This window comes from Lactuca virosa, chromosome 1, assembly GCF_052849685.1.
Source record: "Lactuca virosa cultivar CGN04683 chromosome 1, Lactuca_virosa_CGN04683_v6, whole genome shotgun sequence".
Classification (NCBI taxonomy): Eukaryota; Viridiplantae; Streptophyta; class Magnoliopsida; order Asterales; family Asteraceae; genus Lactuca; species Lactuca virosa.
In genome coordinates, this window is record NC_136426.1 from 114,266,441 (window position 1) to 114,290,040 (window position 23,600).

A 23,600-nucleotide genomic window follows, 5' to 3' on the forward strand; every position below is an offset into this window, starting at 1 on the left:
AATTGAGTTAAATATACAATGCACACCTGCAAGATGAAAAATCACACGCAAAATTTTCTGTCAGTATTAATTTGCCACGTGTCATTTTCTTATCATTTGGTATATTTAAAAAAAAATTAACTTAATTACTTAAATTAACTTTCACCATTTAAACAATTCAACACGAGCGTATACACTCCAAAACTTTTTATTTCGTTCGTGATTCTTATATTATTCAAACTAATTTATTCATTCCATTTTTACCGACAATCATAAAGACTTTCTAAAATAATTATATGCCTATTTATCAGGTTTCAATATATGGAATGCCACGATTTATGGTATTATATCAATCATGCAAATCAAAATATACAATTTCTCAATGAAATGTAATCCTTTCCAAATATATGTGTATAGATGATTTCCTATTTAATGCATTTTTCATTTCAAGATTAATTTAGTTTGTTTTCATATCCTTTCCTCTGCAAAGTCATCCTGGACGACATCGGTGACTACGCAAGGTTAGCAATCTTAAATCGTTTGCAATCTTATTTTCATTCTCATTGTTTATACTTCATGATTTCTGAGTTATCTTTTCGTATTGTAACTAGGCAATTATTGTCTACAACATATCTTCATTTTCATTATGTTCAGATTGATATGCTTTAAACTAGGCAATTATTGTCAACTAACAATTATTGATATGCTTTAAACTGTTGCTACAAAGTAATAATGTGCATCCTGTTTCGTTTAATCAAATAAGGGAAGGAGCAGAAAAACTTGAAATAACACTAACAAACGTGTCTAACTAATCGTTTTTGCATCATCTAAAATAGATTAAACTAAACATCAGGGCTATAAACATGTACAATGTAATTGAAATCATAGCAACAACCGCATATGTTTACCACCAAGGGTATAATTGTCACATTGTTGTAATTTTTTGAGTAATGTATTATCAAAAATATAAGTTCCATTAAGAATGTCAATTGTTTTATGTTTCTCACATATAATCTCTATGTACTATACTTTCTCAATACAGCTAACCGACAAACCAAAGGGAAACACATTTTTTTTTTGAATATTCATGATCAAGCACGTGACAGTCATTCCGATGACTCTACATCCAAAATATAGATCAGTGACCGATATACCAAGAGGGACAACAGCTCAGTTGGAATCACATTGTCAACTTCCTTTGCAGTTGTAATCACTTTGTCAAAATTTTAAAAGAAAGTATATTAATGGCATCGAATTGAAAAAAAAAATTCGGATTATTTTTACCTGCTCTGGATAGGTTTTATTTCTTTCCACATTACACCTAATTAATAATATTTTTTAAATGCTTTCCAAATGTACATTAAGGAAATAATTAATTATTTGGATCCAAACATTTATGATTAAATCGTTTAATAAGGAAATATTATCTTTAAATCTTTTCAAAATCATGTACCCTTATCAATTTCAAAACCATCATTTAATTAAATCTTATTAAATAGGGATTTAATTCATCTATTTATTGTTATTTAAATTTAATAAAAAATTACGACTCATGTTTTCCAATTATATCTCTACATTTGTTAATCAACTTGCATTCCTTGTTATCTTCATCGATATCCTTTAATTCCATTCTTTGCAAATACTAAATAATAGATAAACATATTGTTATGTTATGACATACATCTATGAATCTGTATAATCATTTGTTATGTTACGTTATTAGATCCATCCATGAATTTACTAATCTCTCCAACGTTATATACATCATCTTACGTTTTATAGAATACAAGATCTATGAATTCCAACAACGGAAGACCACATCTAAAGCATCCACTTGCACACCACTGTCGGACATCACAAACGGTAAAGTTATATGTAAATACTATCATTAAATTTTCAATACATATATATATATATATATATATATATATATATATATATATATATATATATATATATATATATATACTAGCCGTTTACCCGCGCCAAGCGACGGGTGTGAATAATTTTTTCAACAATTAGTTTTTATTGGCGATTAGTTATTTCGCGCAAATACTAAAAGATACCCTTGTCATAAATCGAACATCGAAAATTTTCCAATTATGTTCGGTTTTGACCATTCACCAGGACTCTTTTAGGTTACCCGGTTTGCCAAACTGAATTTGAAAATGCATTTCAAAATCAACAAAATCGAAAAAAAAAACCTATTGTTTTTTGTGCCATTCAATAAAAATAAAAGGTTACCATTTAAAAAAAATTAAATTGAAAGCATAGTATAGCATAGTGTCTTTACGGGTATGCTTTATTTTACGTTGTATTGCAACCTATACTCACATGTTATAAAAAATATTAATTTAAATTGATTACTTACAACCTAAACTATGAATGATAAAAGCTATGAATGAAAAAAGTTTGTTATGTAAAGGTCATTATGCTATTTTATAGTGTAATTGGAACGATCCCCATAAATATGGTCACTGAAACTTTGGTTTGAGGTGTTTCCAAACACCTGGTGACATATAACATTTGGTTTGAGGTGTTTCCAAACACCTGGTGACATATAACATGATTGATACTATTCTAGATACAAAAAGTTTGAATACAATGAAATAATTGAAATATGACACTACAAATTAATTGATAAAAAGATAATGACGCACCAGTAGCAAAAATATCATCCTAAAGAATAGTAGAAGTAATAGCATTTATTCTTTGGAAACTATGCTTAAAACACAGAATTCATCTAATTAGAGAGCTCTTAACATCTAAGTGAAGTTGCTTAAATGTACGTTTAACATAAAATAAGAAAGCAAACAGAAGCACTAAGCCTTAATCCCAAAATTCAAGTTTATTATTTACTAAAATCATTATACGTTCAAGAGTCAAACCACAAACAAAATTGCAAGCAAATAGCTTCTTCAATCAGAACCTTTACTTACTCTCTTTATAAAGAAAAGCAACAATATACACACATGTATTTACCAATTATAGCAACCTACTTACTATTTTTACCAAATATCAGCAATATACTTACGTTTGTTTACCAATAATAGAAATGTGCTTACTCGTTTTGCCAAAAACATCAACATACTTACATTTATTGATCAATAATAGTAATGTACTTACTTTTTTTTTTAACAAAAACAACAATATACTTCCATTTATTTACCAATAATAGCAATGTACTTAATATTTTTTTTATCAAAAACAACACGTAACTACTAATAGCAACATTCAATTAGGTACCAGACCATTCCACCTGTTGAAGCTCAAATTTATGAAAACAAAAAATAAGAAAACTATAAATAAGTAATATACCACATCCTCTGGATTAGGAAATGACATATTTGATGATCCAACATCCTTCTGATAGTACAATGCTCGAGTTTATTACAACAAATTTACTAACAAAAAAAAATAACAAAAATAATATCTGATATATTTGATGCCATTAAAAAGAGCATATTTGACATATTTCCATACATTTCCATTCTATCAAATAAAAGGTAAAATGGTATTCAGAATGCTAAAAAATGAATGTTACTTTTACTATTTATTATTAATGAATGCTAAATAATAATGGAAATGTACTTACATAAACTAACCAAATGGCCATTTTAATTTCAAAAGCTTGTAGAAAGTAGAAACTGTCAAAATATAATACACACAGTCACATAAACAACTACATAAATAAACATATTAATTTTAGTAAAGGTTTTAAAATTTATGTATCTCCATTTGAAATTCATTGGCTATCTTTTGGAAAATTAGAAAAATTATGTAGATAGTTGTGGATTTTATGTGTGTGAGTGTGAGGCTACCAACCTGTAGGGATATTGAGCTTCGGTTTGAGACCAAGGTCAAGACCTAAATTCATTTGTTCATCCAGGACTGAAATGAACCAGCAAATATGCTCCTGTATATTATCTTTTATGAATTAAACTCCCAATAATATCAATTATACAAAAATAACCCAAAAATGACAGGAAAACCTTGTAATTGATGAATAAAAGAAAACATAATTCCAATGACTGAGGCGAGGATTAAAAATCGAACTTTTTTTTTGAAAACTCGAAAATGTATTTTTTATAATTTTGTCTCTTCATCTCTTCCTATTTTCACCCATCTGTCATTTCCGACATTAGTTTTCATAAAAATACAAATCTCGTCTTGCATGTGGAAATTTAGAAAAAACAAATTTAGGACAAAAATTATAATTATATAATTCAAATTCACAACTACTCTACAAAATGAGCATTTTCTTAATTCAATATGGAATCACGCTTAAATTAACTTTAGATGGCAAAAGTTATATTACCTCAACAACATTTGAATCATCTGATTTATTGAATGACCTTTTTGTTAAAACCTTCTTTTTTTCATTCAAAAATGTCAGCTCTTTGCAATCTGCATTATTAGGAAGAAGAGGTGGCTGCAACATTCCAATTCTCCACGTAGAAAGAAGAGGTGGCTGTAACATTCCAAACATTATTAGTGATTAATGGCACATAGGAAGAACAGAAACAAAGATAATCAATTACATAAAATCCTAAACATTGATTAATGGACAGAAAACTAAAAACCCTGAATATGTATAAATCATTTGAAAAAACAAACAAAAAAGAACTAATAAAAGCAAAGATAAATTAGAATAAGACCTTAAAAGTGATTTTGACAAAAAAAACCATACAAATCCAACTTGGAATTTGATGTGTAGATAGTGAAGGTAGATGATGGTGTTTGATGTAAAATTCAAACCTAAGAATGCATTTCCTCAAAAAAAATGACAATTGTTTGAAGCCTTAAACTTAAACTCAAACCTGGGAAACAAAATATCAATTTGAACCTGTGAAATCAAAACATTAGCCTATATTGCATAAGAAACCATAATCAGAAAAAAGATTATTAAAAAACTTGGAGTAAAAAACATAAATATAGAAGAAAACTAACCCTCATATGTTTTTTTTGTTGTTGTGGCAATGGTAGAGGAGGATTGAAAGCAAAAGTTAGCATCCACTTCTCTTCTTCTTCCATAAAAATCCATTTTGATATCTGTGTGTAATAATTGAAATGAGATGAAGTGATCAAACTAAAAAAACCATGAAATTCTAAAATTCATTGTTCCTGGTGGCAAATGAAATTTTGAAAGCAGTAATTGTCATGGACCAATTGCGTATCCAATGAGCTAGAATGGTGTGAAGTTCTGATTAGTAAATTGACATTTCTTGATAAGACACATCATAGAGCAGATAAATTAATGTGAACATAAATGATACATGTTTGGTTTGTCACAATATTGAAGCTCCATGACCTTACTACAAGCTTCTCAATTACCTCAAAGTAATACAAATAATAGATTTTTCAAGAAAATGAGTTGCAGCCTGAAGACAAGACAGAGAACTTTGGTGTCACCAAATATGTAAAAATCCCAAGTATCAATACATGCAACAAGGAATATAACATAAACTAATTTTTTATTATATTAACAAAAAATCTTTGCAAATATGGCAACAAAACTATAAGTAATATTTGCAGCCATCATCAAAGATCAACAAAAATCTAGAAAATTGGCTTATTACCTTTGTTCAGATAGTCATGAAAACCCACAAATAGTAGATTTTAGTTCTAATTTAATGGACAAACTCACATCTGGAATATTAGCTTATATACAAATTTAAGGAAATTAACGACTTTAATCAGTTTCAAAGCTCATCCACATACTTTTTGTACATGTACATACTTAATGAAGGTGTTTGTGAGAGCTGTTCATGAAGCTAACTGGATGAATGAGATGGAAATCACCAATTATGATTCATACCAGCTTATGTTGGTGTAGCATAACCTCTAAACCTCCGAGCTTCTTCTTTATTAAGAAATCAAAACAAAGGAAAACAAATTATCAATTAATAAAGTTAAAAATCATAAAATCACCCACCATTATAAAACCCTAGAAGCCTGCGATGAATAATAAACCATATGAGTTACACAGGAAGAGAACTTATAAATAGAAATCCCAAAACTAAAAAAATAGAGCACCAGCTACCTTAATCTTTACATTACCTTTTCAGATATGGGTATTTGGTGGAAGAAATTAGTATCAATTTATCAAATACCGCCTCCTTTTCCATAAATCTGAAGTAGCAAACCAAAATCCCTAATTTATGCTCAATAAAAAGCGCATTTATATAGGAAACATATGAGAGAGAGAGAGGATAATTCCAAATTTACTTTTTTGGATTCACGATGAAATCAAAAGAGCGCACATCAGGTGTCTTCCATAGTATCGTTACAATGATAAAGAGCAGGGTTGGCGGAGGACGAAGCTGGAGTGGGTGCCACTGGGCGAAGTGGCAGGGCAGTGCTAGAGTGGGTGATGTTGATTTGGTGACGACGATGCTTAGTGGTTGTGGTAGCGGTGGTGGGGGTGCACTATCAGTGCTGTAGAGATGCACACCTTAATCACTGCTAACCACCATCCTCCACCACTGAAAATCTCAACCTGTTACAGCAACTTTAAACCACCGAGACCGCCTTCGTGAACCACCCCTTTCCAACCGACGAACACCTCAATGCCATCGAGAACCAAAGCCACAACCTTCATCGGACCAAGAAAAAAGAAAATAAGAAGAAGTGATGGTGCTCTTGGTTTATTGTGAATCGAATGTGAATGCTTGAATATATCGGTGACTGAAATCAATCACAAATATGAAGTCTTTAATGATTCAGAATGATTCAACGACGACGAATGTATGGTTACACGGTGGCATTCTTTCAGAGACGATGCATCGGTGGTTCATAGGTTTTCCCATCGGGATAGGGAGGGATCGGTTATGGGAGAGCAACACAATGTTGACCGAACTGAGAGAGGAGATGTCATATAGAGTGTATCTCCTATTAATCGATCTAATCACCTAAAATACCGATTCAATTTTAACTGATTCATGGTTTAAAATTCAAAATCTGAGTTTTGTTGACATCAGATAAGAATTGACCGGAGCATAAAAAGTTTGTGCATTATGTTCAACTTTGACCGATTCATCCGTTGACCGCATGATAAGATCTGTTTTTCTATAATGCATAAATTCATTGTACAAGATGCATTAAAGGTTATACCTCTTAAAATTCAGCAAAACATGGTAAATGCTTATTAAGGTATAAAGATAAAGATATATATATATATATATATATATATATATATATATATATATATATTGAATTCCTCCACCTTTATCATACTCATTTTTTTTGAAGAAAATAACTTCTACATCCCCCCTAATTGTCGAGTTATTCGAAAATGCACGGAATTACATTCAAACTCTTCATTCAATAATGTCATACAACTGAATGTGGAACCTACAACAATTTTATCAAGGTCGTCACTTTAACCGACCTCATCATGTTTTTAAAGAGACCTATAATTGTCTTTCTGATGATGTCGTTCACATTCGTGAACAAGAAATAGGTGTGAAAGGTACATTTTTAAACAAACTAAACCATTTACACAAAAACGTTCCGACTTTAATTTTTATTATAAATAAATAATTTCGTAATTTTTTTATGTTTTCAGGCTTGAAGCTAAAACCGGAAGCAATTTACCACCTTACGTTGTCATACATTGAGAAATCTTTATTGAGTTGTGGCTTGAGTCTTAAGCAAATATCCAATATGCCATTACCTGATCACAAATATATTTAAGATTCTTGCAATATGTTAATTCAAGACGAGCTTAATTATGATCCGTCAAGTCTTGAAATTGCACATCAACAATTGCATTCCAAATTAAATGTCGAGCAAAAAAAAGTTTATGATACAATTATGAATGCGGTTAACAATAGAAAAGGTGGTGTCTTTTTCCTTTATGATTATGGGAACAGGAAAAACATTTGTTTGGAAGACATTGTCTGCTGCTATTAGATCTAAAGGTGAAATTGTTGTCAACGTTGCTTCAAGCGGAATTGCAGCACTCTTGCTCGCTGGTGGTAGGACAGCACATTCAAGATTTCATATACCAATTAACTTGAATGAGGATTCGTTTTGTTCTATTATGCCAGGTAATGATGTAGCTGCCCTATTGAAGAAAGCGAGACTTATAATTTGGGATGAAGCCCCAATGATGCACCGTCATTGTTTCGAAGCAATTGATAGGACACTTAGAGACGTTATCATATCATTGGACAAGGATAAACCATTTGGAGGCAAGACCATTGTATTTGGAGGTGACTTTCGTCAGATTCTTCCGGTAATACAAAGAGGAAATCGTCAGATATTGTCCAGGCATCATTGCATTCATCAAGATTATGGCGTGAATGTACAGTTTTACGTTTGACTGTAAACATGAGGCTTCAGGCCGGTTGTCCAAACAATGATTTCGAAGAGACAAAATCATTTGCTGAATGGATCCTTAAAATTAGTGAAGGTACTATCGGTGGTCCTAATGATGGTGAAGTTGAAGTTGAATTTCCAGAAGATGTTATCGTTCCCTCTATGGTTGACCATATTCATTCAATTGTATCCTCTATTTATTCATCCTTTCAGAACCATCTTGATGATCCATCTTATTTTCAAGATAAAGCTATTTTGGTCCCTACAAACGAAGAAGTCGATGCTATCAACGACTACGTGTTAGAATTGATGAAAGATGAAGGGAAAGCTTATCTGAGTTCTGATTCGTTATGTGAGACCGAAGACCAAGATTCATTTGAGGAATCAATATACTCTCCAGATGTGTTGAATGGTTTTAAGGCTTCTGGAATTCCCAACCATAAGCTTATACTAAAGAAAGGTGTTCCGGTGATGTTGCTTCGTAATATCGACCAAACCAAAGGACTATGCAATGGTACAAGATTACAAATCGTAAGGCTTGGAAGACACGTCATCGAAGCACAAATCATATCTGGTAGATTTTTCAACGAGACTACTTATATACCTCGGATGAAGTTAACCCCGTCTGATAAAAAATTTTCATTCCGTTTTCAGCGGAGGCAATTCCCCATAGCTGTTTGTTTCGCTATGACCATTAACAAAAGTCAAGGACAGTCATTATCAAATGTTAGATTATACTTACGTAGACATGTCTTCACTCATGGTCAGTTATATGTAGTTGTTTCCCGTGTAACAAGCAAAAAAGGGTTGAAGGTACTCATATGCGACGAGGAAGATTGTTCAACTAATAAAACAAAAAATGTTGTCTATAAAGAGGTCCTTCAAAGATTATAGATATTTATCGATTTCATTATATCTTGTTCACATTTCAATAATAGAAACACCCATAAATATATTTTTTTTAATAATTATGGAATATATGTAGACGTTTCTATGTTTTTTATGCGTTTTCCCGCGTTTAACGCGGGTTATAATCTAGTTTATATTATAAAGTAGATAAGCTTGACGACACATATTGATTAGGCATCATAAACACATAATAAGCGTACACTTATCAACACTAATAGTAATTTCATCTATTAAGTATTTTTTTGTTCTTCTCTTTGCATTTCCATTTAATATGTTTAACCAATGATTACATTATGTTTAAGTGATTGAAACTTGCTTATTAAGATGGAATAAAAATATATTTTTTTGCATATTAAATTACCGATTCAACATCGACATTGACATAAGGTTTCATATTTAGAAAAAAAAAAAAAAAAACCCTTCAAATTTACTATTCTATTCATGTAGGAGTAATTCTCCAAATGCTTTCAAACACCTTATACGCATCAACATTCATATATAATACAAAATACAAGACTTGAATTACAAATTTTGTAAGAAAAAAGTTACTTACGAGGATTACAAAGAAGCAATTAATCGGAAGAAAAAAGTAACTTACGAAGATTAAATATCCACAAAAAAAATGCTTACATACGCAAATGCAATTATGAAATCAATTAAATGAAAGAAAAAAATACTTACGTCAATGAATATCTTCGAGAATGATAGGTAAGAACGAACATCACCATCTTCAACCCACCAATATCAAAATCCGACGGGAGAAATCTATGATGGGGACAAGTGGCTGTTAATATAAAGAGGGGGATAGAGTTATGGTTAGAAGTAAACGTAATTAACATGATTATAGGAAATAAATATGGAAGTTATTTTATCTTTAAATCAAATTACTAAACTATCCTTATTTATTTAATTAATAATTTATTTTTTTCTTGAATTCTTATTGGTTCCTACATCCATACAATATTTGTCCATCCACATATGAACCTAACGCTCTCTCTCTCTCTCTCTCTCTCTCTCTCTCTCTCTCTCTATATATATATATATATATATATATATATATATATATATATATATATATATATATATATATATATATATACTTAGGTTATTTTGTTTCTAGTAACTATTGTGTGTCAGAATGTACAGATCTGGACCATTTGATTGAATATAATCAATGGTCATGATCTGAGGGTCTATGATAGTAGAATATGATAACATGTACCATATAATCACACAAATTTCAACATAATGACAATTTAGTCAATTAACCTACATTAAAAAAGGGAATTTTCGTATTTTTAGGGATAATTAATTCCTTTATTTTTAAAAATCTGAATATTTTAAATTAATTCAAAATTAAAAATCCGATTTTATTCTGTCAGAATGATAGAATGTTAGCAATAAACTAGTAAATATATTTTTCGATTTTATTCTGTCAGAATGACAGAATGTCAACCATAAACTAGTAAATACATTCTGAAAGAATACACAAAATTGATTCTTGAACTAATAATATACCAAATAATTACATTGTATGATTGTGATTCATTGAATAATAACAAACATTCTGAAAAAATAACAAGTATAATTCTTAAAAAAAATAACAACATTCTTAAACAATGAGTATGATCATTCTTTAATTCATTCTTCAAGCCTTTCTCATCAGGTCTTCAAGCCATTCTTCAAGCCATATCTATCAGAAATTCATTGCCAAGTAATTTGTAGTGATACACTTGTAACAACTGCACATTAAACATACAAATAATTAACTACAATTCTATCAGAATACAACAATAATATTGTTACAGAATAAATTATTCTTGCATAATGGTTTTGAATATTCTTAAAGAATTAACTACAACCATAGCCATAAACCATCATTCTTCTCTTATACTTTCAAACATATGCAATTCAACAATTATTATTATTATTATTGCTCCTTATAAAAAGAACATGCCAATTAAATATGTTACCTTGTTCAAAAGGGCAACGAGCAGGATCTTCACCAAAATATAATGCCAATGCATCAACATTTCTACCCTACAACACAAACATTATAAAATAATACAAAATATATATAAAGTTTAATTCAAAGGGTTGTTCTTGATTCTTACCACCACAGAATACAAATTTGTTACAGACCCCACTTCCAACTCAGCAATGCTGATAAACTGATTCGGTGTCTAACAATGCAACAAAAAGAAATATTTGCATCAGATTGTAGTTTTATATAAAAAAAAGATGTCGAATTAGAAGAAATTGAGTAAAATATTTGTGTATTTACTTTATGAAAAACTTCATAGACATGGCCATCGTTTGCTGAAGCATCTAGTTCTTGTCTGACCTTTTCAAGACCCTTAATAATGGCCTGCATTTCTTCTGCTAAAGACTTCAATTGTATCTGCAAACAAGAAAATCCTTTCATTTATCATTTTCTTTAAATAAATCTTTTTTTTTGAGAAAATAAATATTTTTTTCTTACTAGCATTTCATCGAATAGTTGAAATGCATGATATGTATGCAGCATCGGTTATTAGGCAGCAAAGAATTGAAACATCTCAAATTCACGCAATTAAAAAGACTAATTACAACCGTACAGATCTTTATTCAACAACATACTTTTGATAGATCCACCTAAGCAACTTGCGAGAAAATGTAAATTTGAAACAAACAGAGTGGTCGTTACCCCTTGAAAATGGTAATAATCAAATCATATAGCTGTATTTTGTTGTTATACAAGAGAGCCATCGCAGGAGCTGATAAACGGAGAAACAAGGAAACGGTGGCTGGAATGAGACGTCGGAGCTTCTTCGCTTGGTGAGAGAGACTCAAGGCGTACGATGTCGTTACCCCTTGAAGTTGGAGGATTCAAGTTGGTTTAAGCGTGCACTCGATTTAAGTAGGCTAATCTCGGGGATGACCTAATTTGCCAACAGAGGGATTAAATTGAAATTAGGGATGGGAGGAGAGGAAATCGGTGATGGTCGGCTGGTAGAGGAACAACATTGAAGTTTCCGATTGAGGTGAGGCTACAGGTTTTTTAGGTCGATCGTTTAAAGATAAAGAGGGGAGAAAACTAGGTTTTAGGAAGTTAATGAATGACCATAATTAAACATGCAAAGATTACTATAATACTCTTACATGATTTATTCAAAGATTTATTATTTCCTCAATTCTCATTGGTGCATACATGCACACAATAGTTGTTAGAAACATTTGAACCAAGACACCAATCTTTTTATCAATTTTTAGAGCTTGTTTTTTTATCAAAAAAAAACTAAAAATATAGAAATTCATAACTTTTTATCCTTTTTCCAGTGATATCAAATTCAATAAAAAAAATCATCAAATTCACAGTGTGAATCTGAATTCACATGGTGAACCCGAAAAATATACAATTTATTTTTTAGCATTCACAATGTAAAGTTGTGAATTTAGAAATTTTTTGTTTTTTTTTTCGATAAACAATAAGCTCTAAAACTTGAAAAAAAAATTGTTCTTTGGAGAACCAATAATTATGGTTCTCTATTGAACTTTTCCATATATATATATATATATATATATATATATATATATATATATATATATATATATATATAGGAGTAGGATCAAATGAGAACACTAAAAAGGTTGAGAACGCGAGAACAAATCTGGACCATTTAAATACTTAAATCTAAGGTCATTATTGAAAGGGGGATTTATGAAAAAATCTTAAACTGTTGGCATTAAAATGTAACTTTTAAATGGTTAGAAGGACATAACAGGAATTTCAACTTTACTATCTCCTATAATTTCTCACCGGTTCATATATTTCCTTTAATCTATCGTGTATATATTTCCACCTCTTCTTTTTAGGGTTTCATAAAACTCACGCCATCATCGATCTGGGCATCACCTACAACCCACCACGAAGATCTGTTCCCATCATCATTGGTCTCGGTAGGTGCAGCAAGGGCTGCTCAAGCAGTTTTTGGCTGCTTCTCCTTCGATTCCGGTAGCATATGCGAAGGGGAGGAGAACATTTGGCCCGATGGAGCAAGGCAAGCGGAAAACAGCAACTCCGGTGAGGGTTTTCGCCGTGGTGCTCGATAGAAGAAGAAGAAGGTGCGAGGGGACGAAGAAACAGGCAGTAACAACGATCTATCAACAGAAATCGATGGGTCACGACAGGGGCAGTTCATCGGGTAACGCTTCTTTTTCTTTTACTTTTAATTTGACTGTAAATCAATGGGGCTTAATGATGGGTGTTTGGCTTTGATTTTCCAACAGAAACCGATGGGTTTATATTACTAGATTTAGATTGGTGTTTTGTTTGCTGGAAGTTGATATGAAGAAGATGAAGCAATAATCCCAATGGTTGTATTTCTTGTTTGTAGGAAATCACGAGAACAAAACAAAATTTGTTCTTGACTGTAACTTGATAGGAAGGAAGAAGAAGGGTAAAAACGGGTTTGGTTTTTGTTTTGGTTGATTCATTTGAAAAGAACAAGGAAAAAGAAAACGAGCGTAATAGATGTGAATCAGTATTACGGATTGATTAATTGTTAATGATTAGAACTATGTTTTTTAGATAAAGTTTCAGTTGTAATCTTATATGAATACAATGTCAAATGTCTCATTTGTAGTTAAACATCAATGAATAGAAGTATATTATAATTACATGATTTCATATCTTAATGATTTATGTTTTGAACAGGTGTAATTTAGAGCTTGATGTTTCTAATAAGGATAACCTTAAAGCATGGAAATTGATAGCAGGATCAAGGGCGTCCCTCTTCGTTTATATATGTATGATAGCAGCAAGAAAATATGAAGAAAAAAAACAATGTTGTAGTAATTCCTCTATGATTCACATTATAATCTTATATGAATATAACTACTGAAAATATAGGAATTTAGATGTTTTTTGTATTCTTGTAAATTTATTCATGTATGATTAGAGGTGTATTCATTTATGATTGTAATAAAAGGCGTATTCATTTGCAACGAAATGATGAATTCTTAAACATTTTTTCATATCAATTCATGAACAAAAAAAAAGACAAATCCAGTCATGACATTTTCAGTTATGAATATGACACTATTTGACAAAATTAAATTACAAAATTAGTTAACTGTTATATATTTTTAATCGATTGTATACTCAATAAATTAGTTTGATATTTATACTTTTATGGACAACAATCACGTAAAACAAGATAAAATCATTTTAAATTGATAACTTTTTTTCTCTTTCATTAATGATAAAATCATTTTAAATTGATAGCCATTTTGTTATAATTAGTGGATTTTAATCTACATTGTATGTGTTTTTCTCTTGATAGATTGATACCCTTTTTAGTTTCATTGTGTTTGTCTATTGATTTTTTATGCAGAAAATTTTGTATAATTTGGGTATTATAGTTTGTATTATGTATTTAGCTATATTCTAGATTGCCGACACGACTACGCTGACGACTCTATACCAGAGGTCTATATAAATAGACTTATGAATTTAGTAGGAATAACTTGATTATAATCTTGTGATTTGTTCCATGTCTGATCCACTCCTAAGATTCACTCGACATGCCCCCAGTTATGTGTAATTAAAATTTTATTAGACTGTTGATCCTAATGAGTCTACCCTAAGTCCACAACCAAACAAGGAACATGTCAACTATGAGAAACACGCATATGGACTTGTGAGTTATTTGTAAATTGATTAGGGAAATAAAGTTTTTTTGTTTAGACATTGTTGGGTAAAATAATTGTAAAACACTTGTTGGGCCATGGTTAGGAGTGTTGGGCACCTTTTGGGCTTTCCATGGTTACTAAATGTGAAACATGTAGCACTTGTGTGGGCCCCCACAAAACTAAGTTTTCACATTTCTTTCCCACTTCTAGGCCCATTAGGGAACTTAATAGTCCAATGAGTTGGCCATTTTGGAGTGTATCCTTTCGGATACGTTTGATAAGGTCGGGTATTTTGATGGCTCAAAAGTAATGTGAATGACGCGCTTTGGCCTATAGGTTTGGGAACTCTCGCCTTTGGTCCCCAGATAAGCAAACTGGTCCCTCGGTTGATTGGGATGTATACGAATGCTTACCTAGTCAGGACTTTCGGGCTACCGGCACCTCCCCCTTCCAGTTACTACGCGTCCATTACTATGATCCTACCCAACTAGAGTGGATGACTTTGAATTTCCTATGAGCTCTAAGGAATACATATATGTATATACATTTTGTTAAACAACTTGAGTATGTGTGCGATTTTCAGAGAAAGTGGAGAATATTCACAAGTGTATGCACACATATAAGTGTCAGGAGTAATACGTATGCACATAAGGGAGCAATTAACACACAAAGGTATTCCTAGGATTTTCTAAGTGCGAATTGCATGCAGTTGTGTGTGCATTTTATAAACTAGCATACGAGAGGACCCTAGAGGCTATAGACTAGGTCAAGGCAATTAACCTAATTCCCTATAGTTAAGGGCTCTGATACCAATCTGTCACACCCCGATCCTTGTCGGAATCGATCGAGGCGTGATATATTGTTCAAAGTCTCATGACAACTATGTTATAATATGATTAGATTCAATTAAGTACTAAGTATGCAAACAAGATCCACAACATACAAATACAAATCCAAATATGAACAACATTTATTACATCAAATTTAAATAGTCTTGTGGATTTCTAAGGCACAACCTATTTTTCATCAACTTCATTCTTCAAATCTGCATCATGGGTAAAAACAGGTCAACTACGAGAGTTGGTGAGTAATCTAATTTTAGTAGAGAAAATTGTGAAGTTGAAACCTTTATAATTGGAAATTTGTTTTCTGTTGAAGTCGGCAAACAATTGTATTTGAGATAACGGTTTATAAATCAAAAATTGATTAACAAATGATAACAACAACAATAAGTCCTCACCCTATATATACATATGTATATATATATATATATATATATATATATATATATATATATATATATATAGGATGGAGCATCTAATCATCATACACACTCAACCACGTGCAATCAATCACCTTAGCGTCCCAAGGCGGGGTGGTCAACCCAATAGCACTATTATTGTCCATAACGTACCTCAAGAATACGGGCATAGTCATGGAGATTAGACTAAAAATGGTAATGCACTACAAGTACATGTAGCGTAAACAAACAATAGTTATACAATTAATGACTCACGTATAAATGTCCCAACAATGTCTCAATTGTGATAAAACAATAAAATGAAGTTGGAACATATTAGAACCACATGATACACCCCAAAAGTATTGAAAATTATAAAATATGGGGTAGATTACTCACATTAGTCCCAAAACGAAATGTGTGTGTCGTACGATAGACAATTCGGGTCAAAATGGCGTAGAACCTAATATAATTAATAGTTTTGGTTTAGGAACTGCTAAACAAGAATGGAGTATTAATACAAATAATTAGACACATATTCTTATATTAGATGCATTAACAATAATTCATTTTGATTATAATATTAAGGTATTTATTTGTTAAATGAATTTTAAATTGAATTACTTACTTTGCATAATTAATTTATATTTTCAATTTAGGCCAGATTTTAATAATTTCTTATTAAAATAATAACTTGCCCAATTATAATTATTTACAGATTTTAACAATTATTTATATGAAATAATCATTAAAATGCATTTTTAATTGCTTAAATACTTAGGAAAATAGTTTTAAATAGTAAACAGTATTGAAAAATTATGAAATTATTAGGAAATCATTATTGCATACAATATGAATTACTGTTAAATTTGTATATTTTTCTGAACTGTTTTAGTATTTATTTAATATTTTAATGATTAAACAACACAAAATTTGGGAAAAATAGTAAATGATTCTCAAAAAATCTGTAAAATTAACCATAGTTTTATAACATGATGTAGAGCTCAGTGTATAAGTTTCAGATATTTGTGACTATGGGAAGTATTTTTTATATATTTCATTATTAATTAATCAATAAAATCATAAATAATAGTAAAAAGTAATATAAATGCATGAAACTTCATATATCATGTTTAATCAGTATACAGGTCATCCCAGAATTTTCTCAGAATTTATTGAATGCAAAAAGTATTTTATGTGAATTATTGCCCTACTTTATTGCAATAATTATAGTAATTCAATAAAAATAAATTATTTTCTGAAAATTTCCAGAACTTCTTATTTTATTGATGGGATTCTGAGAAAAATCAGGTTTATGCATAAAATGAGTTTTAGATATTTTGGTGGATTTAATTTGTTTCTTGTATGAATATGAAACTTTTAACAACATACCTTGATGAATGCTTCAAGAGGGATGAAGATTTGAGTATAATAGATTGTTCTTGGATGGAATATGAGTATTCTTGGAGGAAATTTTGAGATTGAGAGTGTGAGAAAGAATAGAGAAGGTTTAAGTGGTGAAGAGAATAATGTGTTGGGAGAAAAAGGAAAGGAAAGTGGATGGGAGGTGTGAGTGGGAGACCATGGGAATAATCTTTTTGCTTTTGGTGGTCTTCATAATTTCCCACTAACACAAGCATCTTTTACATAATTAATATAAGAGTTTTATAAAATTTAATGTAAAGTTTATAAAAATAGAGTTTTATAAAATTTAATGTAAAGTTTATAAAAATGGAGTTTTATAAAAGATGAGTTATTATTTGATTATAACAATCTACTTTGATTTGAAGTTTAATTATAGCATTCAAGTTTGATTCTTTTAAATTTAATTAGAGCATTATACTTTGATTTGATTTTAATATGGTATCATAATTTAATTTGATTATAGTTATAACGTTGTACTATACTATGTTGCTATTAACGTTAATTTATATCGTAGTGTATGAGTTTCGATCCTATTAGCGTCAAGTAATCTTGAGTAGGGTTTGAATGAGATTGCGAGAGGTTTCGTTTGTGATCTTTTTGAGTGTCCGGCTTCGCAACGCAAGGTCCATAGACCCCGTTAAGCCATGATTTAGTGTCCTACACAATCCCGATGATTGTGCAATAGTGTTTTATCGCTTTGGTTCATTGTTTAGCACTGTTAAGGCTAAGGAAAATCAAACACATGAACTTTCCAAATGATGTTTTCTCATTAAAATAGCGAATTATACAGTGATTACATAACGTAAACCCTATCATACAAGGGTTAATGGAGTTGACCGGTTTGACTAGTTGACTTTGTTTGACTTTGACTTGACCGAAATTTGATGGTTGTCACATCATCCCCCCGTTAGAGGGAATTTCGTCCCGAAATTTGCATTTTGATTGGGACTTCAAGAGTTTGGAAAAAGATGTGGAAAACTTTTCGTAGTACAAGAAATTGATTATGGTGAGGAACAACCCTCCTGATGTCACATGATGACCTTGGAAATTTCTTATTGTAACTTGAACTGAGTCAATTTAAAAGGAGTTTATTGTTTTGGGATGATAGAGTATTCTATGTGTGCTTTTATACTCCCTGTTTTATCCTTGGTATTACCACTATGAATATTTTATAACGTAGTTAGCGAGTTCCATCATTACGAATGTTTCAACAAATTTTGACGAAATTTGCATTATAAGTCCTACAAGTTCTTTTATAGTCGATTGACGTAAACTAGTCGTATATCATTAAGATTGCAAGGGCATTTTGGATGGGTGACCCCGCCTTAAGCCCACAACCAAACAAGGAACAGGGAATGAGGCGGAATCACACATTCTAAGTCCATAGAATCTTAATGATATATGACCATAATGTTTACACTAGCCCTCATAGATTCCAGGGGCGTAGTATTATTGGGCTAGAAGTAGGAATTGTAGTTCAAAATAAAATAGTTATAGGCCTGCTATCTTCAAACTTGGGCTTTGGCCCCTCCCGATTCCTAATCAGAATGGTCCAATACTCCCAATTCTCCAAGCGACCAAGCGGTATCAAGAAATCAAAATCGATTCATCCCCATTTTCCCAATTTGCTGCCTATCTCGCCTGCTGTTCGTTTGTCGCTGTCTCGCCAAGTCAGTCGCCTGGTCTCACTCTCGCCAATCGCCATCGCCAAGTGCCCAAGTCCCCATTCTCACTTCACAGAAATCAGGTATGTAATCCCGAGACCCAAATCTTGTTCATATGTTCTTTCTTTTCTGATTGTAAGATTGTTGATTGTTGGTGTTGGCGTATTGCACTGCTGCTGCTGTTTTCTGTCAATTTGTTGCCTATTTATGCGTTACTACTGTCTTACTGAGTTTCCTTTTAATTTGGCTGTCATTTGCGATTTGGCGATTTGCCAATTTGATTTATAAGTTATGAACTTATAGATTTGGTTATTGATTTGGTTATGCTTAACAGCTTGTCAGCTTCAAACAAAACTGAAAAGCGACAACAAAGATTGATTTGGTTATTGTTAAATGAGTTATTGGTTATTGTTCTAATTTTGAATTTGATTTTGTTTTGATTGGATCAATTGTTCCTTCATTTTGATTTTTCTAGATATAATCATGGGAAAGATGAAAACATTGAAAGAGAAATTGTTGTCTGCTTACTAATATATCATTCATAATATGTTTTTAAAGACATTAAAGGCTGTCGGGCTGAGTTGTAATTCTTTTTCTAGGTGTTTTTGGTGTTTATTTGTAGAAAACAATCTGTTTTTTATAGAAAACAATTTGTGAAAGTGAAAACAATCTGTTTTTTATAGAAAACATTAAAGGCTGTCGGGCTGAGTCTAAATGAGGATATATTATTTATGTTTTTTATTTTCCTAAGTTTGATCCGATCGCAAAGAGTGTTTCCACTTAACCAACACGAGATCAATTTCCTTATTTTGCAACTTTCTTGTTTGATACTCGGTTATCGCTTTCGGCTCCTCTATCAACTTATTTGAAGCATCAACAAATCTTATATTATCTAATGGAATAATCTCTTATTCTTTTCCCAAAAAAACTCTTCAATTAGCATACATGAAGCACATCATGTATACCACTAAGTTTCGGGGGCAAGTCCAACTTGAACGCCTGAGCTCCGATTTTCATCAAAATCTTGAATGGGCCAATGTACCTTGGACTCAATTTCTCTTTCTTCTAGAAATGCATCACTCATTTCCATGACGATACTTTCAACCAGGTTCGGTCCAAAGATATAGTGGGCACAGGGAGAAAAGAAGAAACGGGCCCCCAAAGTCATAAATATAATAAAAATAAAATTGGAAATAGACACGCTGTTATAAAATTCAAAAAATTCACTATTAATATTAAAAAACAGAAATATGGACACAACAATAAAAAAACAACTAATTTAAAAAAACTATATTGTTCTCCTAGCATTTTTAGATAAGTTAATTTTTTATCTATATATATATATATATATATATATATATATATATATATATATATATATATATATACCATATACTCTAGAAATTTTGGGCCCCTTAGAGACACAGACCCTAGGCGACTGCCCGAGTTGCCCACCGTCTGGGCCAGGCCTGCTTTCAACATAACCAAATTGGCGTGATTCATCTCGAAATGTATTTTCTTCAAATCTGCATAGCTTATTTGTCCATTTTGGGCTGCCTTCATGTGGGTTGAACAATCTTGATCTTCTCATTGGTAATTCTCACCAATTTTGGTCCTGTAAGCCTCTTATCGCTCCCTTCTAACCAATACAAAGGTGTCACACACTTTCTTCTATATAAAGCTTCATATGGGGGCATTCGAATACTTGAATGGAAACTGTTATTGTATGTGAAATCTACCAATGGCAAGTGTTCATCCCATTTACAACTAATATCAACAGTACAAGCCGTTAACATATCTTCTACTGTTTGAATTGTTCGCTCACTTTGGTCATCAGTTTGGGGATGGTACGTTGTACTCAAAAGAATATTCATCACCAACTCTTCTTGCAATGCATGCCAAAATCTAAAGGTAAATCTTGGAAGCCGATCTAACACAATCGAAGACGAAACTCCATGCAATCTTACTACCTCATCTACATACAACTTTGCCAACTTTTCTAAAGTTGTTGTCTCTCTAATTGCCAAAAACAACACCCTCTTCAACTCAACCTCATACTTAGTAGGTAATCCTTTCACAAACCGGCTGATACGACCCCTTTAGGTTGCTACAATATCACCAATAAACATCATCTTGTTTGAGAACTCATCAACCATCTTTTCAATATTGTGAGGAGCATAATACTTCGCCTTAACCCGATTAACCAAGTCATGTTCACCCTAGAATCATCTCCCAAGGTTTAGCAAACTCTCTCTCTCACCAAATAAGGGTTTGACCTCTAAGAACTTGTGATGCATAGATAACTTTCTGATCATCTCGAGATCCATTAGCCCTAAGAACTTGATTAGTTTTAGTGGTCAACTTCACAGTCACTTTTAGGTCACGACTCCCCTTATATTAATTCAGTTTGCAAACCATAAATGACTTGAATGAGCATCCTTTATTCTTTGGGAGGACTGGAGGCCGTGTAGCAAAAGAGGACCCTTGAGTTTGGGATAGGTTGATAACATACCATGCACTAATAACAAATGATGCACCTCCAACAGATGGTTCACCTGCAGCAGATGGTGTGCCTGCAACAGATGGTGCACCCTCAACGGACAATGCAACCTCCAGGATCTCTGGAAGCTGTTCGAGTGCTTCCAGATGAGCATCAAACAATCGATTCATTTCTTGATGGTTCTCTTCTTTTAGCTCATCGAGAAGCCTCTAAATAACTTCCATAGTAACTGGACGGGGATTCCTTCTCGGAATGGAAGTCCTTTCGCCCTTTTGCAGATATATTCTGCTTATAGTACGAACCATTATGTAGCTATAAACCATTAACATGAATATACTAATTCATGGAATCTAACAATTAAAATTCATACTATTGTATAAGGAAAGACCCTAAAACACTCTGGTTCTTTCTTTATCTCACATAGTTTAAGCCTAGGTAGGGACATTCCAACCTAATTCTCTCAAACTATGGCTCTGATACCAATTGTAATAGCCCATAATTTTCATAATAATTTAAAATTAAAGTCCGGGGAAAAATATCAGAGTTCACATACAAGATACGAAAACCAATGTTTCAAAAACTTTAAAAAGTATTCACATAAACATCAACGGGTGTTACCAAATTCATATCAAAACCATAACTAAGAAAACAAGGATAAGTATGAAACAAAATTCTAGTCCAGTGTCCTTGATGCTTCTAAGTCCTCACTTTCTATGGCTTTCTACATAAACCTGAAAAACACATGGAAACAATATATGTCAGACTATAAGTCTGATGAGTTATAACATGTTATAAATACAACATAATCATACAACACACATCTGGCTTGTCACATAAGTAACCAAGCATCTACACATATACTAGGTGATAAACAACCAGTCATCATCGTATTTGTTTCCATACAAGACTCTAAGCACAATCTTCTTAGGGATCCCTTAGTCTAACCCTTTACATGCATAAGCATACACATCATAAAACATAACACATGTTATTTGTCATGATAAAATCTAACAATGATGTAATCAACAATTACATCCATACATTCACATGTTTGTACATGCTCGATATTACATAATCATACTCTAAAGGGAAAGTATAACTCAACTTGTGTTGTGGAATATCAACCTACTTCCAACTTCTCCAAATCATTCTTTGCTACCACCTATGCCATTTACTTACATTATGTCCCACATATATGTCTTAATCTATTAATACATCACTTGTGATTTTAGCCAAAAACTTATAGTTTGGACAAAAACCCTAACTTGACTCTCTTTCGCTCAAATTCTTGTCAAACTAGTCCAATCAAGCTCATAAACACTTAATCCTAACTAGATGATAACATATGAACCTTTCTTCATTGTTTCCATTTCTATGGTTTCAAAACCTAGAATCAAATCATGGATTTCAACCATTAAAACTTCATATAAACCATGGATTAAGCTCTAAGACACTTAATCAAGCATTAATAAAAAGTTACTTGGATAAATATAACATCAAAACCTCAAACTCGAAATTCACCATTAAAGCCATTGAAAGCTTGGAAAATGAAGAAAATAACTACTACAAGAGTTTGAGATGCTCTTACCTAGTCCAAAGAAAGCTAAATCTCATCTTGCAACCTTCTTATCCACAAAATCACCAAAGGGAAGCTCTAGAGGAAATGGGGATTGATTAAGAACAAATGAGCCCTAAGTCTAGATTTAACGGTACTCAAAACCATGTTGTGGCAACTGAATGAGCTCGTTATCAGCCTTATGCGACGTTGTGGTGACTATTCCTTATAACAACATACTTTTCTCACCGCATCGTGGCACTCATACACCGCGCTACGTAGCCAAAGTAAATTGCATACGACTTACGATGGAGAAGACTTAAAATCACCGCC

At 31.9% G+C, this 23,600-nt stretch overlaps 2 protein-coding genes across 2 annotated transcripts; one reads left to right on the forward strand and one right to left on the reverse strand.

Moving 5' to 3' along the window:
- Positions 1 to 8,313: 8,313 nt before the first annotated feature.
- Positions 8,314 to 9,195, forward strand: LOC145119313 (uncharacterized). The gene has a single exon (XM_079054954.1). The coding sequence runs from the start codon at positions 8,314 to 8,316 to the stop codon at positions 9,193 to 9,195; it is 882 nt and encodes a 293-aa protein (XP_078911080.1).
- Positions 9,196 to 10,740: 1,545 nt separating this feature from the next.
- On the reverse strand, positions 10,741 to 12,212 carry LOC145106247 (formin-like protein 21b). The gene is made up of 5 exons (XM_079043261.1): positions 11,897 to 12,212; positions 11,495 to 11,611; positions 11,325 to 11,393; positions 11,184 to 11,250; positions 10,741 to 10,952 (listed from the first exon to the last, which is right to left on the reverse strand). Exons 2-5 carry the CDS (start codon positions 11,582 to 11,584, stop codon positions 10,915 to 10,917), a joined length of 264 nt encoding a protein of 87 aa, XP_078899387.1. The 5' UTR covers positions 11,585 to 11,611; positions 11,897 to 12,212; the 3' UTR covers positions 10,741 to 10,914.
- Positions 12,213 to 23,600: the final 11,388 nt, after the last annotated feature.

Coding starts and splice junctions, on each gene's coding strand:
- LOC145119313 (XM_079054954.1), top strand. CDS start 8,314: ATGAGGCTTCAGGCCGGTTGTCCAAACAATGATTTCGAAGAGACAAAA.
- LOC145106247 (XM_079043261.1), bottom strand. CDS start 11,584: ATGCAGGCCATTATTAAGGGTCTTGAAAAGGTCAGACAAGAACTAGAT. Junction 11,394..11,494: donor TCTATGAAGTTTTTCATAAA/GTAAATACACAA, acceptor TTGCATTGTTAG/ACACCGAATCAGTTTATCAG. Junction 10,953..11,183: donor TCGTTGCCCTTTTGAACAAG/GTAACATATTTA, acceptor TTTAATGTGCAG/TTGTTACAAGTGTATCACTA.